The 17,709-nt window shown below is 39.9% G+C and overlaps 2 protein-coding genes across 4 annotated transcripts; both read right to left on the bottom strand.

Annotated features, from left to right (window-relative positions):
* Positions 1–1,608: 1,608 nt before the first annotated feature.
* Positions 1,609–10,767, bottom strand: LOC119898913 (caspase-6-like). 3 transcript variants are annotated; one of them, XM_038713238.1, is made up of 8 exons: positions 10,707–10,746; positions 10,352–10,393; positions 3,513–3,546; positions 3,249–3,398; positions 3,005–3,081; positions 2,635–2,810; positions 2,321–2,477; positions 1,609–2,129 (listed from the first exon to the last, which is right to left on the bottom strand). In XM_038713238.1, exons 1-8 carry the CDS (start codon positions 10,729–10,731, stop codon positions 1,894–1,896), a joined length of 897 nt encoding a protein of 298 aa, XP_038569166.1. In that variant the 5' UTR covers positions 10,732–10,746; the 3' UTR covers positions 1,609–1,893. The 3 variants fall into 3 exon arrangements, with proteins under 3 accessions (XP_038569166.1, XP_038569167.1, XP_038569165.1); XM_038713239.1 differs by lacking the exon at positions 10,352–10,393 and having other exon boundaries at positions 10,707–10,767; XM_038713237.1 differs by lacking the exon at positions 10,707–10,746 and having other exon boundaries at positions 10,352–10,678.
* A 1,030-nt stretch (positions 10,768–11,797) lies between these two features.
* Positions 11,798–17,151, bottom strand: LOC119898909 (group XIIA secretory phospholipase A2-like). Its single transcript, XM_038713234.1, has 4 exons — positions 16,731–17,151; positions 16,262–16,338; positions 14,365–14,530; positions 11,798–13,082 (listed from the first exon to the last, which is right to left on the bottom strand). The coding sequence occupies exons 1-4, from the start codon at positions 16,948–16,950 to the stop codon at positions 12,964–12,966; spliced, it is 582 nt and encodes a 193-aa protein (XP_038569162.1). The 5' UTR covers positions 16,951–17,151; the 3' UTR covers positions 11,798–12,963.
* Between the last annotated feature and the right edge of the window lie 558 nt (positions 17,152–17,709).

Below are 17,709 nucleotides of genomic sequence, written 5' to 3'. Positions count from 1 at the left end.
CAGTCACATCACTGGTCTTGTGCTCTGAAGCAGCTGTGCCAAGGTAAACATTGCTATCGGAAAAGAGGTAGTCCAGAATAGTTTTGGATCCAAAACCATGCTGCACTACCTCTTTTCTGATAGCAACAAATTGACAGCTAGTGCACCAGGTATTTTATAGGCCTTAGTGTTCCTGTGTTACCTGTTCTGTTAAAATATTTAAACACTTTGGGCTACTGAGTTGTTTTCTGTTCTTTGGGCTACTAGTAGAGGTGTTGTGATTTATTTCTGAGATGTGTCACTTATACTCAAGTCTCCTAGTATGCACAGTAACTGGGATAGGGGGATGTTGTATCCAAAGAACAGTGCTAGCTTAGTGTTTTTTTATTTCCAAAAGTGTTGTTGTACTGGTGAACAGAGCCTGAGTGCATGGTAGTAATGGTCAGTCGTGGTAAAGGTGCAGTGAGTGCATATGTGTGAACCGGTAAGTCCCATTATATCCATCTTGTGTTGTGTAATATGTGTTCTGTGAATGACTTTGTATTGACACAGTCTTGTATTGGTGTTCTTGGACATGCTAAAGGTGTTTTTGCATATTTCAGTCCAGAATTCATTATTAGTGCTGATGTTAACATCTTTTTGGAAGAGGTATGGTGGATTCAATGGAAGATAAAAGTTTACATACCGTAAAACTTTTATTAATAGCCCGGGCTATAATTTGCAGGATGAGAGAAGTGTGGCAGAAGTTAGCAGACAGAGGGTGATGGACTTCACATGACATTATTCACAACTTGGATTAATTTTTATGAAAAGTTGTTTTGATTGTTTTGATCGGTGGACCCTTACAGACTAAAGGAATACAAACAGTCAAGGAAGGGACACATTTGGACTTAACAATTGCTTCAAAGGTAACAGGAGTCAGCACTTTTTTTTTTTTCATCTCTTGTACCATGCTGGTTACACCAATAAATCTATATGAATTAGACTGTGGCTCATTTCCGTTAAATTAACTGAACTGAATTGTGGAGAATCTAACGATGTGTAGCATGTTCATATTGACATATTGATCATAAGTTTAAACATTAATATTTGTATTAATGATCTAAGCAGCTTAGAAGCAGCTAAAGTGGGCAACCCGGCAGCATTTTATGGTTTTATACATCCAAAGAACTTCTATAAAAACCAAACCAGGCGTTTAATGGAGACCTGCATTTATTTGTCAGAATGTGTTCCCAAACCAGGCCAGTAAACGGGGTAGATGTCATATTTGGGACTCAGTTATTAATTGAAGTTTTATGGTAATTTTGACTGAGGTTTGTTTGAGAAACAGTTTGATGTTGTTAAATAGGGGTGATGGTTGAAGGTTGCTATTGGATGTGTTTTTTCATCACTTTTTAAGTAGAGTTTTAAGCATTCTTAGGTGCACCTGTCCTGCATTAGATTATACTGATAATTATACTATTGGATGAACTGGCTCAGTTTGGTTGCTTTGTTCACTTTCTTATGGTCCAACATTAGCTAAATCGTTAACCACAGATACAGACACTTAAGAGTCACAATCTACCTCACTAACATGTTTTGCACACACACAAATGTAGAAAGAACAAGAAAACTGCACATGTGCATGTGCACCTTTAATTATTTTTACTTAAAGCTACTTAAAACAGCAAAAGTTAAAGATAGAATTTCTGAAACTCCGGTGCCAATTATATTTTTGAGAAAACTACAAACACTAGGACAGCTGAAATAAACAAATAATAACCCTGAGGACATAGGACTGACATTTCCAAACAATTCCAGGGTAAAGGTGAAATAAGGACATCATGTGAATACACTTTTTGCCAAAAAAAGAATGCACATTTAATAAAACACAATCACTCTTTGGGGAACAAATGACCTGAAGGTCTGAAACTGTTACTTTGTTGGACGGAAGTAGAGCTTCTTAGTGAGCATTGAAGCAAAGCAAGGTACTTGCTTCTTCCCAATGGCATTACGGTCCCTACTGTTCCCAACACTCCTCATCGACACTTTCCTGTTGACCAGCGTGAGTAATTCTGTGAATTCAAGAGAGTCCCCATGCTTTTTAAGCAGCTCGCACAGATCCTGGACATACCAGGAGCCGTTGATGGGGTCACGGTGAGAAAAGTAACCTTAACAAACAAAAGAGGGGACAGTGCAGGATAGTTATTGACTGAACAGCAAAAACAAAAGGACATTTACAGTGACTTCTATTTCTAAAATAATTCACTATAGTTTCGAATTACTGTTGCACTGTATTAATGAATAAAATGAAGTATGAATCTAACCATCATGCTGGAACAAGAGCACATTAAGAGTTCACCTTCAGCCACAGAGTAGCACATGATGAAATCAGCCCCAGCAGGGAGGGTGTGTACAGCGCTGGCGTCCACCACCACCTCATTCTCCTCAGTCACCAACCCACCGCCCCCGGCTACACAGGCAGTCACTGGGTCATCATGCTTGTCTCCACGGCATGCCTAGTGGCGGACACAGCCACACACATTCACTTTTACTTATTTTTAAGAGCCATGAATTTCCAAGTAAAACATAAAAAAACAGGTAATACTGTACATTCCCATATTCTACCTATCATAGTATTATTTTGATTGAGCTTTGGCTTTTGTTTGTATCTACCTGTAATATGAAGATCTTTGGCTTTCCCACAAGGCTCCTACACTTGTTTCCTTTGAACAGGGATGTGATATCCTGAATGCTGATCTTGCCATCGTAGGTGTAGACGTGATCATTCTCGCCGTGGCTCAGGAAGACGAGCAAAAAGCAGTCTGAGTCTGAATGGTCCGCCTCTGCGGCTGATGGGACATCAGGTATTTGTTAAACTTGCTACTGAACAAGTAAAAGTGACCTGTACTACAGCCTTTCACATGTTGGATCTGTTGTTTAGGACAACAAGGAAACAGCTAATTACAGTAACAATGTTGTAGTGCTACCTCCTGAATATATATTTAGTCATGTATGTGTTATAAGTTATCCTGCACATGCTTACCTTGCCTAATTTTATCGAAGACTTTCTCCTGTTTGTAGTCATTGTAAGTCTTCACTTCAAAATTTAGCTTATTCAATCTAAAAGAGAGGTGATAAAAAGTTCTGCATGTCATGAAATACACAGGATATTCTTAGAAAATCTTACCACAATGTTACAGTCACTGTACAAGTACCGACAAGTTCTTAATCACTAAGTTATCCCAAATACAGTTTTCCCTCACCAGCAGCTGGCTGGGAAGTGATACCTTTTCTCCAAGTTATCCCGGTCAGCATTGGTTCCACGTCTGTCCTTCAACTGTGTGCGCCAGGAGAAGCTCTCCTGATTAAAGATAAGTGCAAGGCCTCGTCGTTTGTTGTCCATTTTGTACTCCTCTGCAGGATCCAAAGGTAAAGAACTGTATAATGAAAAAGAGCACAGGAACAAAGACAATATTATGTGGAGTGCTGGACCAGAGAGAAGTGAGATTTTTCAGCTTTTACAACAACACAAACAAGAAGGAACAGTTTACCTGGCATAATTGTCTGTCAGGTTCTCCGTGCATGCTACAAAAAAAATACACTCAAAAGTCAGGCTTTGCTGTTTTTTTATATCAAAAATAGTCTGAACATGTGATTGAAGTTGCCAAAATGCAAAGGGTGGTTAAGCTTTTCAAGATTTTCCTTCTTTGTTAAGCAGTACAACTACAGGTACATAAAATGCTCCACTGCTGCTCAAGCAGCCACTGTTCCACAAGCATAGAGTCCTCATGGTCTTCAGTAGCTGGGTGACAGGTGGAGAAAGATGGCAATGGCTGCTAAAAGAACAGATGCCAAAAGTGGTACCTCCATACTCCACCAGATACAACAACAACTTAGGGTGTTTGATGACTAGGTATCTGACCTTTAAAAAACATTTGGTTTCTGGTTAAGTAGGTACACTTAGCTAAAACTAATTTAATTCAATTCACAACAAAAGTTATCTCATTGCACTTTTCATATACGCAGTACGTCAATACGTCATACGACGTATTGACGTACTGCTGACGTATTGCGGTAAGCGTGTCGACTCATTTCCGTTTCCGGTGCTTGTGTGTTGGTACCGTGTTGTGCTGCTCTCGCTAAATAACAGTTACATTTGTTTGATTACAGCGGCCAACTGTTCGCTAAACACTTATTCTTTACAGTAATTTTGCCTAAGCACTCACAGTTCTTTCCATCTTTTAGTGACTGCTGTTCAATCTCATAGTTGCTCTAAAGTTTTGGTAACTGACGCTACAGTACTTTAGCTTAGCCGTTAGCGACTTTAGCTTAGCAGCTAGCGATGGCTTCTCCTTCTCCCTCTCTCTCTCCTACTTTCTCCTGCTCGGTGTGTCAGATGTTCAGTTACTCCTCTGCCTCCTTTAGCGGTAATGGTACATGTAATAAGTGTAGTTTATTTATAGACATGGAGGCGAGGCTCAGTGATTTAGAAGTCCGGCTCCGCACCTTGGTAGATCAGTCTTTAGCTACTGTAGCTAGCCAGTCCCCGGTAGTCGGTGCGGAACGGCCTGAGTTAGCCTCTGGTAGCCGTCCTCCGGCATCCCCTGTGCAGCCAGGAAAGGGGGGGGGGCTGGGTGACTGTCCGAAGGAGGAATAGTCGTAAGCATTCAAAGTCCACGGGGCACCATCAACCTGTTCACGTTTCTAACAGATTTTCCCCACTCAGCGACACACCCGCTGAGAAACCAACTCTGATCATTGGCAGCTCCATTTTGAGAAACGTGAATTTAGCGAAGCCAGCGGCCATAGTTAAGTGCATCCCTGGGGCCAGAGCGGGCGACATTGAGTCTTATTTGAAACTGCTGGCTAAGGATAAACGTAAATACAGTAAGATTGTTATTCACGTCGGCGGTAATGACTCCCGGTTACGCCAATCGGAGGTCACTAAGATTAATGTTGAGTCGGTGTGTACATATGCAAAAACAATGTCGGACACCGTAGTTTTCTCTGGACCCCTGCCAAATCTGACCAGTGATGACATGTATAGCCGCATGTCGTCATTCCGCCGCTGGTTGTCGAGGTGGTGTCCAGCAAACGATGTGGGCTTTGTTGATCATTGGCAGACCTTCTAGGGAAGACCTGATCTGATTCGGAGAGACGGCATCCATCCCACTTGGGAAGGAGCAGCTCTCATTTCTAGAAATCTGGCCAAGTTTATTAGTGGACCAAATCCATGACAACCCAGAGTTGAGACCAGGAGGCAGAGTCGCAGTTTAACACACTTCTCTGCCCTTCTTTTTCAGCAGTTACCCACCCAAAACCCTACGCAGAGTCGCAGTCTAACAACTTCTCTGCTCCTCCATTTCAGGAGTTACTTAGTGAAAATCCTATAGTGACGGTGTCTGCCCCCGACCATCGAAATTATTTAAAAAGGTAAACAGAAGAGGAGCTGTGCATAAAAACCTCATAAAAATTAAAACCACAAGAGCAATAGTGCAAACGAATAGGAGAGTTAAATGTGGACTCTTAAACATCAGATCTCTCTCTTCTAAAGGTGTACTAGTAAATGAACTAATATCAGATTATGATATTGATTTATTTTGTCTTACTGAAACCTGGCTGGGTGATGGAGAATATGTTAGCCTAAATGAATCCACCCCTCCCAGTCATATTAATACTCACATTCCTCGAGGCACAGGCCGAGGAGGTGGAGTTGCAGCTATCTTCGACTCTAGCCTATTAATCAGCTCTAAACCTAAACCAAACTATAACTCATTTGAAAGTGTTGTTCTTAGTCTTTCGCACCCAAGTTGGAAATCACTGCAACCAATTCTTTTTGTTATAGTGTACCGAGCACCTGGCCCGTACTCTGAATTCTTATCTGAATTTGCAGAGTTTTTGTCAACTTTAGTCCTTAAAACGGACAAAGTTATTATTGTAGGAGATTTTAATATTCATGTGGATGTTGAGAATGACAGCTTTAGTACTGCGTTTATCTCTTTGTTAGATTCCATCGGCTTCTCTCAGAGTGTTCATGAACCGACTCACTGTTTTAACCACACCCTCGACCTTGTTTTGGTGTATGGTATTGAAATTGAACATTTAGTGGTGTTCCCACAGAATCCCTCTTTATCCGACCACTGTTTGATAACTTTTGAGTTTGTATTGCTGAACTACTCGCCATTGGGCAAAAATTTCTATACAAGATGTCTGTCTGATAGTGCCATAGCTAAATTTAAGGATGCGATTCCATCAGCTCTAAATACATTATCTAGTCACAAAGTAACGGAGCTAATTTCAGTCCCTCCCAAATCGATCATCTTGTTGATAGTGCTGCAGGCTCGCTGCGAATGACACTCGACTCTGTAGCCCCTCTAAAAAAGAAAATACTAAAACAAAGATGGTTAGCTCCATGGTATAATACTGAAACTCGCAAATTAAAGCAAATATCACGGAAACTTGAGAGGAATTGGCGTTCCACCAAAGTGGAAAATTCTCGTTTAATTTGGCAAGATAGTCTTAAAACTTATAGGAAGGCCCTCCATAATGCTAGAGCAGCGTACTACTCGTCATTAATAGAGGAAAATAGGAACAACCCCAGGTTTCTTTTCAGCACTGTAGCCAGGCTGACAGAGAGTCACAGCTCTATTGAGCCAAGTATTCCCATAGCTCTCAGTAGTTACGATTTCATGAGCTTCTTTAATGATAAAATTCTAGCTATTAGAGACAAAATTCACCAAGACCTGCCCTCAATTGGCACCGACTTATCTCTTAACTCAGGAACCTTAGAAACAGCTGTAGAACCAGATACATGTTTAGACTGTTTTGCTTCCCTCAATCTTTACCAACTAACTTCAATAATTTCTTCATCTAAACCATCAACCTGCCTCTTAGACCCCATCCCGACTAGGCTGCTTAAAGATGTTTACCCTTAGTCAGCACCTCTATACTAGATATGATCAATCTATCTTTATCAACAGGCTATGTACCACAGTACTTTAAAGTAGCTGTAATTAAACCTCTTCTGAAAAAGCCCAAACTTGATCCGGATGTTTTATCAAACTATAGACCTATATCTAACCTTCCATTTCTCTCTAAGGTTCTGGAGAAAGCAGTTGCTAAACAGCTGTGTGACTTTCTACAGAGCAATAGTTTATTTGAGGATTTTCAGTCAGGATTTAGAGTCATCATAGCACAGAGACAGCACTGGTGAAAATTACTAATGACCTCCTTATTGCATCAGACAAAGGACTTGTCTCTGTACTGGTTTTATTAGATCTTAGTGCTGCATTTGATACCATTGACCATCAGATCCTATTGCAGAGACTGGAATATTTCATTGGCATTAAAGGAACCGCTCTAAGCTGGTTTAAGTCCTATTTATCAGATCGATTTCAGTTTGTACATGTTAACGATGAGTCCTCCATGCACGCCAAAGTTACTCATGGAGTTCCTCAAGGATCTGTCCTTGGACCAATCCTCTTCACTTTATATATGCTTCCTTTAGGCAATATTATCAGGAAACATTCCATAAGCTTTCATTGTTATGCAGATGATACTCAGTTATATCTATCGATCAAGCCAGATGAAACTCATCAGTTAGCTAAACTTCAAATGTGCCTTCAGGATGTTAAAACCTGGATGACCTGTAATTTTCTAATGTTAAACTCAGATAAAACTGAAGTTATTGCTCTGGGGCCTAAGCACCTCCGTGACGCATTATCTAAAGATATAGTTTCCCTGGATGGCATCGCCTTGGCCTCCAGCACCACTGTGAGGAATCTTGGAGTTATCTTTGATCAGGACATGTCGTTTAAGTCTCACATTAAGCAAATTTCAAGGACCGCCTTTTTTCACCTACGTAATATTGCGAAAATCAGGAACATCCTGTCTAAAAATGATGCAGAAAAACTAGTCCATGCATTTGTTACTTCTAGGCTGGATTACTGCAATTCCTTATTATCAGGCTGCTCGAAAAAGTCCATTAAGACTCTTCAGCTGATCCAGAATGCTGCAGCACGTGTTCTGACAGGAACCAGGAAAAGAGAACATTTCTCCTGTTGAGCTTCTTTGCATTGGCTTCCAGTAAAATCCAGAATAGAATTTAAAATCATTCTTCTTACCTACAAAGCTCTTAATGGTCAGGCACCATCTTATCTTAAAGAGCTCATAGTACCTTACTACCCCACCAGAGCACTGCGCTCCCAGAATGCAGGGTTACTTGTGGTTCCTAGAGTCTCCAAAAGTAGACTAGGAGCCAGAGCGTTCAGCTATCAAGCTCCTCTCCTGTGGAACCAGGTTCCAGTTTGGGTTCAGGAGGCAGACACCATCTCCACATTTAAGAGTAGGCTTAAGACTTTCCTCTTTGATAAAGCTTATAGTTAGGGCTGGCTCAGGTAGTCCTGAACCATCCCTTAGTTATGCTGCTATAGGCCTAGACTGCCGGGGGATTTCCCATGATGCACTGAGCTCCTCTCTCCTCTACTTTCTCTCCCTCTGTATGCAATCTTATCCCATTATTGCATGTTACTAACACAACTTCTCCCCTTTCTGGTAGTCTTGTGCTTTCTCGTCTCTCTCCTTCTCCTATCACTTCCTGCAGGTTTTCTGGCTCTGGAGCTGTGGAGTCTGGAGCTGTGGCTGCGGGTCACCTGCTGCCCCTGTGTTCCTGCTCGACACCTCTACTGCAACGACTATTGTTGCTAGTCTTATTGTTATTATTGTTATTATAATCATTAACATTACGATGGTTACCATTAACACTATTATAAATATCTGTACCATTTTTCATTTAGTCTATAGCAACATTACCTTCACTGTCTGTACCTCTGTGTGTATATTGTGTAGGCTGCCTCCCTCCCCTCTCTCTCTCTTACATCTCTCTCTCTCTCTCTCTCTCTCTCCCCCAACCGGTCGAGGCAGATGGCCGCCCACCCTGAGCCATGGTTCTGCTCGAGGTTTCTGCCTCTTAAAAGGAAGTTTTTCCTTGCCTCTGTCGCCTAGTGCTTGCTCTTGGTGGGAACTGTTGGGCTTCTGTAAACAACATCACAGAGTACGGTCTAGACCTGCTCTTTTATGAAAAGCGCTGTGAGATAACTGTTGTTGTGATTTGGCGCTATATAAATAAAATTGAATTGAATTGAAATTGAATATAGAGCAGGTCTAGATCCTACTGTTTGTGATTTTATCTACAGAGACCCAAGACCCAACAATTCCCACCATGAGCAAGCACTTGGTGACACAGGCGAGAAAAAACTTCCTTTTAAGAGACAGAAACCTTGAGCAGAACCATGGCTCAGGGTGGGCGGCCATCTGCCTCGACCAGTTGGGGGTGAGGGAGAGAGAGAGAGGGCTGGTGGGGAAGGGGGGGAACAGCCAACACAATATCCACATAGAAATACAAACAGTAAAGATAGGAGTGGTACAGACCAGTAGTGCTCTAGAGCTGTTTGTGCAAATAGGAACAAACAACAGTCATAGTTCCTCTCAGCATCTCGTAGTTACACAAAGGTGACCCTCTCATTCTCCGGGGAAAACACAGTTTCTACAAACATGTCTATGATGACAACTGACACAGAGAACTATCAACAAAAGCTTGTTTATTATTTTTATGACAGTTTAACACAACGAGAGAGAGCTGGTGGGGTAGGGGGGAGCAGCCAACACAATATCCACACAGAAATACAAACAGTAAAGGTAGGAGTGGTACAGACCGAAAAGGAACAATGTTACAGATAATTATAGTAGGCTTACTAATAATAATAATACTAATAAGACTTGTAATAATAATTGTAACAAAAGGTGTTGAGCAGGAACATGGTAGCAGCAGGTGACTCATAACCACAGATCCAGACTCCACAGCTCCAGAGCCATAAACACATGCAGAAATCGAGAGAGGAGAGGGATGAGAAAGCACAAGACAATAGGAAAGGAAAATAGTTGGGTTGGTAACGTGCATTAATGGGATAAGGTTGCATACAGATGAGGAGAGAGGAGCTCAGTGCATCATGAGAAGTCCCCGGCAGTCTAAGCCTTATGCAATACAATTATCACAGTCCAGAAATAATCCTACTTTAACAAAGTTTGTAATGTTCAGCTTCCTTCAGTTTCATAGAGGTTTAGATTAAACTTGTCATTTTGGACAATTTATGATTTTTTTGCCAAAGAAGCCAAATTACAGTCAGCAGTCATCAACTCAAACTGCAGTGATTATTTCTGTCAATCATGTGGACAGGGTATAATTTCCCAATCAAGGAAGTTGATCCACTGGTAACAAGGCCCTGTTTGTTTTACTTTTGATAAGAACAAACACTTCTCCTCTCAAATTTGAAACTTTTATAGAAGTACACAAGCTTTAAAAATAGTATGTAACTTAGTGTACAGCAGCTACCAGTCCGGTCTGTTGCTGTTCTGCTGTTTTTAGCACCTCTTCCTGGGAAAGGTAAGACAAAGAGACAAAGTCCTGACATTAAGAATGGTTTAATGATAATAAAAACCTGCCTCACATGTTAGCTTATGATAACTTGGTGACTAACGCAAGAGAAAGAAGACTTACAGTAAAGGCGTGACAGCACTTGTGTAAGAACATAAACGAAAGTAAACAGCGTCACAGGTGATACAGACTTTAACTTTGGACATTTAAAATCATTGCATTTATTTTTCTAATGTTTAAAATGCCAAACACAGTATTCTACAACTTCTCCCTACTTTTCATTAAAAACACATAGTCAATGTTACGTTTTTACCTCCGCAGCGGTCTGTAGTCGACATGTTCGCAGGTTGTCTTCACACCAATGACAAATGAATTTGCTCTGCCAGCCAGCTTTGCAATAAAACAGGATTTACCGGAAGGTTACTCAATGTCTGTGACTGTTTTATTAAACTTGGCCTATTTATAGTAATTATTTGTATTTGATTGATGGTACTATGTAGGGCTATTATTAAACTTGTAAAAGGTATTTAAATTAAAATGACTGATTAATCAACTGAACAGGGAGCAGGCTAAGCAATGTAGTCCAGACGTTCTCTGCCAAGCAATGTTGAGACGCCGCGGTGGAGGCAGTGAGCTGAAGGTAATGTTTTTAACCAGTTGACTACAGCTCATGTAAAAAGCAGAAAAAGTAGAAAAGCAACAGGGCCTACCTATTTTCACCTTCTTTGTCCACTTTTTTTGTATGACTTAACCACGGCACACTCGTTAAGTGAATTGTTACAATTGTCTGTATTTACCCTGTTTGCCTTAGTTTGCCATGTATTTTATAATTTGTCATATTCATGAAATCTTAGCACAGCAAACTATAGGAAAACCCCATAATGTGTTTATGATTCAACTTCATTCTTAAAGATCAACCTCTAATTTTTTTTTCTCAGAAAGGAGGCCTACAACAGACTGATCCATTTCATTTTAAAATGTAAAAACATTTCTCCTGGGGGAGAATGTCCCCGGACACCCCAGAGGGTCCGAAGTCCACCCTCCACAATCTCACAAAATCCTGTGGGAAACACTGGTCACCCCCGCCATCTGATCCAACGCACCACCAAGCGGTGATCAGGATAGCTCTGCTGCTCTCTTCACCCAAGTGTCCAAGACTTACGGCCACCGATTCGATGACTTGACCACAAAGCCGATCATCCATTGTTAACCTATAGCCTCCACTTGACCATGGTGTTTCTTATGGCCAATTCCATGTAGTGCTCTAGAGCTGTTTGTGCAAATAGGAACAAACAGTCATAGTTCCTCTCAGCATCTCGTAGTTACACAAAGGTGACCCTCTCATTCTCCGGGGAGAACACAGTTTCTACAAACATGTCTATGATGACAACTGACACACAGGACTATCAACAAAAGCTTGTTTATTATTTTTATGACAGTTTAACACAAGTTTCTTTCCCCACGGTGTTAGCTTACTACAGTTGGATCACTTGAGTTCACCAGTACATTCATTTGATATCTTACAAATATTTCACACATTTTATAAAGAGAAGACCACAAATCTTTTAGATGCTTTAGAAACAGACATTGTTGACTTTGTTATTTATCACGCCAGTGATGGGGGGGTCATCCATCCATCGTCAACCGCTTATCCTGCGTACAGGGTCGCTGGAGCCAATCAGGCGAAAGACAGGTCACCAGTCCATCACAGGGCCACACATAGACAATTTAGGGTCACCAATCAACCTAGGCCGCACGTCTTTGGGCGGTGGGACGAAGCCGGAGCACCCAGAGAGAACCCACACAGACATGGGGAGAAGAGGCCTGGGCAACCGGGGGTTTGAACCCACAACCTTGTTGCTGTGTGGCCACAGTGGTGCCCATTATATCATAATCATTTCTTTAAAGTTTCCTGGAAAGACCTTATGTAAATTTGGTGCTGTTTACAGGGAAAAGTCCTCAAAAGAAGAACTCCATTTACACACAAGCAAATAGCTACTCATCATTCATTTATTATTAGAAACATTATGATTTGTTTGCCTGTGGACAAATCTCACATTTTTGGCTAACCTAACAAAATAAAAGCAACTCCTGGTTTAGCTAGTTTAGCATTTCATTTGATTTAATCAATTTAAGAGTACAAAATAAACACTCTCTTTTACCTATAATCAGTGCCAAATTCCTTTTTTTTCATGAAACGTCTTAAGACATTATTAGGAATTTAAAAACCTATAAAATAAAGTAATGGGTGCTACCCAAGCATCCAAAAACAAGGGAAACCCTGAAAACCGTTTCCAGTCCATCACAGGACAAACACATTACATAGTATTAACAAAATATAAATAATTAACTGCATAGAAAATATATTAATTGTCCACTCTAAAACTATTTTCACTATTTTTTCTAATAATTTCAAAACTCCAATAAAGGGAGGCAACGGACACAAGTCAGTGCAGGGCAAAGAGGCTCTGTCCCTGAGAAAATCTACAAGTCTAAAAGAAAAGTTTATTGCTGGCATCCTTCTGTCAGTGTTGTGCTTTTTGAATCAGTCCGTTCCACAATCTTGATCGTCACAGTTCCCTCTTCACTTCATACTGACACACACAAGAATCTCTCTGGCTGTCCAAGTATGGTTTACATCCCAAGTGCATAACAGCGTCAAACAGCAGAGTCACTGCTGACTCACAAGCTGCCAAGGAGAGAAAAAACAAGAGGACGAACGTGAGCAAATACACAACAGGGGAAAGGTGAGTTGGTTTGAAAACGGGTACCTGCTATCACGTTACTGGAAGTGAATCAAAAATGTTTTTATGTGAATCTAAATACAGCTTAGTGAGCGATACCGATTTTTCATTGTAGATTAAAATCTCATTTAGGGTTTACTTTTGTTTTAAGAATGAAATTATAAAACACCTCACAGCAATATTCACAGGTAGAGCATCATAGAGAACCAGGTGGCAAGACAGGTTTGATTAAAGTCTAAATCTCGATTCTCAAATATAGAACATGGAACATTTTCAAAACCTTAAACAAGATTAGAACAATACATATATTCTTAATTCACTTATTACAGTGAATTAAGAGTTAACAGTGTGGTAATGAGTCAGTCTTGATGAACAACTGTTAGTTTTTGAATCCGACAACAATATTCAGATTCACAGTGTTTAAAAATTTACATTATCTTGCCCTCTGCTGGACATATTGTGTTTTACACTTATTTACTTACATGCACAAGCGTGCTCTATAACTTTCCTTATTTATCCTTTAAGTACAGCAGAGATTAATATGTTCATTTTATTAGATGTAAATGTAAACTGTTTTACAAGCATAGCTTCTTGCCTACATTTTGTGGTAAAAATGTTCAGTGCATCACTTTTTAAGAAGAGTGCATTGTCAGGCGCACACAAAACATGAGATTACATTGTACGCTATTGTGGAACACTAACTGTAAATATACAGTATTGAAATACACAGTAGTACTTCGGAAACTGGTCCTGCTGAGTGACTGCTAACCCTGACTCAGTATACACATCTCAAGGGAGGGCCACGGTATACAGAGTACAAGTAAAAGGCTTTCTTCACAGCAGACATCTTGACTTGTCATGACAAGAAAAGTGTTATTATTCAAATGTCATGAAAGTGATCCAGCATTCCACAGAAACAGGGCCCTGAAACTGGAGCAGCCAATGTAATTCAGCCACCAGTGTCTTCTTATTTACACCTGTGCTTCCTCACCTACTGTGATGTGTAAATCTCTTCATTTCCATTATGGGTCACCACTAGGAATGAAGTGCTGTATATACCCACACAGTAATAAAACATCACACAGTATTAACAAAATATAAATAATTAACTACATAGAAAATATATTATGATTTTTCTAGTGATTATTGATTGATATTAAACAGATTTTTGTATTTTTTAGTATTTTGAATACTAAATGAATCTCCATCTCATCCTCAGCCTCTCACCTTGGACACTCTGGGCCAATCCCAGAGTCCTTTGCACATTCCTGCAGATGGTCTCAAGACAATCCTGGAACTGCTCATCGCAGTCGTGTTTCTCACGGCCGCAGGTATCATAGCAGCGGTCATGTTGGTTACAACACTTGGTCATGGACGGGATGCCTATGTCAAACTGCAAAAAAAACCAACAAAAAAAACAGGTTTGTCACTCTTTATAATGGATTTTCAACTGACATTCAAATTATACTGCCTGCAGGAGACGTGGATTATATTAAATATTATGATAAAATGACGTGATAATGGTCCAGCGAAATATAACAATGAGTCACAAAAAGAGAGCCCTTCATGTTCTACTTTATATCACATGATCAAATGTGTGGAAAAAATCTGTATCTAGCTAATTTGGGTCTAGCATTTAGTATTTTTTACTGAAGCCCGATTGCAATAACAATGTATTGGCTGATATCAGTTTTTTTTATGTTAATGCATAAGATAACTAAACATTTTTAAAAATGATCCCTTAAATTTGGTTATTAAAGAGGTGTGTTCATCTCATAGTTGAAAATAAACTTAAAAACACTCGTGGGTGGACAATGGTATGGTAAATGATCTATTAAATCCAGATGCTTCCTTGCACTCACTGAATGGTATGTTGTATGAAAATGATGTAAATAAAATGCTATAGCCTTTACAGCCTGACCGCTTAGGTCATCCTCACAACAACTAGTACCCTACTCACCTCTTACAACCAAAGGAGCCTTTTCTGTTGCTGCCCCAGACTTAGGAATAGTCTCTTGTCCGACATTAAGCCCCCACCATTGAGAATTTCAAATCTAATTTAAAGACCTTCCTTTTTTCTCCAGCTTTTACCTCATTCTGACTCAATGGTTTTTGTCAGGCTCACTTTTGAATTATTTCGTTTCATTAAACGTACTCTCACAGTGTTTTAATCTGACGTGGGTCATATTGATTTCCTTTTAGTTTTTCTTGAATTTGATTTTAACCGAGTACTCCTTATTCTGTTTAATAATGTGTACATTTGTACACATACACTAGTGTTTGTGTATACTGTGTACCTGGACACACAATTGTATATACTCTTTATTCCTTTTATTCGTGTATACTTGTATTTGTGTATATTGGATTTGGAAAGCACTTTGGGTCAACTCCTGTTGTTTTTAAATGTGCTATATAAATAAAGTGACTTGAATTGACTTTACAGTTACCATATCTCAAACCAGTTTCACACCTATGGATGATTTTGGACCAACATGTAAGACAAAGTTAGGAAGCAATGTTAAAGTCAAGCCTTATGTTGAAAAGAATGATTCCCAGTCTCTTCCTCACAGTGAGAAATACAGCTTATTCATTTTACACTCGTATCCGATCAGTACTCAGCATCAGCCGATACCCAAAGTATCATTGAATTGGTGCATCCTTACTATAGATGAGGTAATATCTTGTAGAGGAACTGTGTTCATCCCTCCAACAGAGTTCCATGAAGTTGGCTAGGAGCACAGAAGCTGTTCTGGAGGCTCGTGGTGGCCTGGCTCCATAGTAAAACACTTAATGTTGATTTTTACTTTATTTCAACACCCATCTGTATATCTGGCATGACTGTATTACACTAATACCAACCTGGACCAATATAACAGCGAGGCTCTATTTTATTTTGTTGTAATATGGACTAAACTTGTGTTTTGAATGTGTTTACACATACAGTACATTCACAACGTAAAAAATCTTCACATCCTACTTTAAAAGACAAAATATTAGGAAACATTCAGTGCACAAGGATACTGCAGTTTGCATTGTTCTCTACGTCAGGAATCACATGGTAAACCAATTTTGCTTGTCTCAGACATGTAAAAAACCTCCACCCTCTCAAACTATGTTAGATTACCTGAAATCCAAACAGCGGGGAGCCACATCCGTTGGGTGGTGGTTGCTTGTACCCGGGACGAGGCACCGGCTTGTAACCTGTGAGAGAGGAGCAAAGATGAAGATGTTTCTTGTTCTGGCACAGTCAGTTATCTTACTGTCAGAGATAACCAGACAGATCACAGAAGACTTAATGGTTTACGGTGTTCACTCAAGGGGCGTAATGTTTATCTTCTGGCTCCCAAGTTTAGCAAAAGCTCTACTTTTATTTTGACTTGACACAGCAAGGAAAAGCACAGGTATGAATACTATCCTTGGTGTTTAGGTGTGCTATCTTAACATAGCATGCTGCATGATGGTACAAGGGGTCCTGACACACTCACTAAATAAAACACAAACACTATTAGAGTTATTAGTTACACATGTGTCTGACAAATCAGTTGCTCACTGTGAGAAAGGACCTGAAAGAAGAAATAAAGAAGCTAGCTTACCATCACTGCACCTATAATGACAAAGTCCGTCATCGCCACCAAACAAATCCAGTGCTGCATTCAGGTACGTGTCAATCTTGTGTATTCCGTTACGGATAGTTTTCAAAGTCATCCTCCAGTCTGGAGTCTCTGGCTCATGTTTGCAGGCAGAGACACATGGGAGACATCCCCAAGAATACAAACCCAACAGGAAAACACAGATGTAGCTGTGGTAGTGCATAGTCCACTTAACGTCGAAGCCAGAAAACAGCGTTTACCGGCACAGTGGTTTGATTTAGGCGGATTTAGTCCTCAAAATGTTGTCGCGATGGCATCTCAAGTTTCACTTCTGCTTGTTTTCATTTCACTACCTGGACACATAGGAGGCAAGAGCCTACCTGCCGCAGCTGTGGCTATAGCTTCCGGGTTTCACTCTGTCATGTGACCCCTGATAAACCAATGAAGATGATGTCACAGGATGCGACAAAAGTAAAGAAAAATGGGTTGTTGACGTGACCTGGCAATTTCACTGTCACAGAGGATTAAAATTACTAAAAATTATTTTGTCGTGATTTAAAGTGCAGTAAATGGTTAAAGTTTTATTTGTTTCGCAAGGACCAGCTTTGTTACATTTTTGAGCAAAACCTCAACATTGTCCAGTGGTGTGACTGTCTCAAGTATGGTTCAATAAATTACAACTTTTATAAAATAAAATGACACGCATAAAAATGTTGATAAATACCTCAGCAGGCATAATGTTACAAGTGTCTATTTTAGTAAATGGCATTCATTTATGTCATGTATATGTAGAAATATGTATATTTTCTTAAAAATCTGATTTTACACAACATATGTTTTTCTCTTTAAAAATGGTGTTTTAGAAGAAAATGTTTTTTTACTCCATGTTTTTTCAACTACCCAAATACAAGTCCGTGATATTTAAAAAATGTATTTCATCCCTACACAAAAACGCAGTTTCGATGTATTTTGCCAGTTTACC

This window comes from Micropterus salmoides, unplaced genomic scaffold (genome assembly GCF_014851395.1).
Source record: "Micropterus salmoides isolate LMB-PRFRI ecotype aquatic unplaced genomic scaffold, ASM1485139v1 Ms_hic_scaffold_12, whole genome shotgun sequence".
NCBI lineage: Eukaryota > Metazoa > Chordata > Actinopteri > Centrarchiformes > Centrarchidae > Micropterus > Micropterus salmoides.
Note: the sequence above shows the minus strand (reverse complement) of the source record. Positions and strands in the feature narration are given on the sequence as shown.

Excerpts from the sequence above, each read along its gene's own strand:
- LOC119898909 (XM_038713234.1), bottom strand. The coding sequence starts at position 16,950 with ATGCACTACCACAGCTACATCTGTGTTTTCCTGTTGGGTTTGTATTCT. Across the intron at positions 16,339-16,730 it reads TCATTATAGGTGCAGTGATG|GTTACAAGCCGGTGCCTCGT; the intron begins GTAAGCTAGCTT and ends CCTCTCTCACAG. Across the intron at positions 13,083-14,364 it reads ATTGGCCCAGAGTGTCCAAG|CTTGTGAGTCAGCAGTGACT; the intron begins GTGAGAGGCTGA and ends TCTCCTTGGCAG.
- LOC119898913 (XM_038713237.1), bottom strand. The coding sequence starts at position 10,430 with ATGTCAGGACTTTGTCTCTTTGTCTTACCTTTCCCAGGAAGAGGTGCT. Across the intron at positions 3,547-10,351 it reads AACAGCAACAGACCGGACTG|CATGCACGGAGAACCTGACA; the intron begins GTAGCTGCTGTA and ends TTTTTTTTGTAG. Across the intron at positions 2,478-2,634 it reads CAAAGATCTTCATATTACAG|GCATGCCGTGGAGACAAGCA; the intron begins GTAGATACAAAC and ends GTCCGCCACTAG.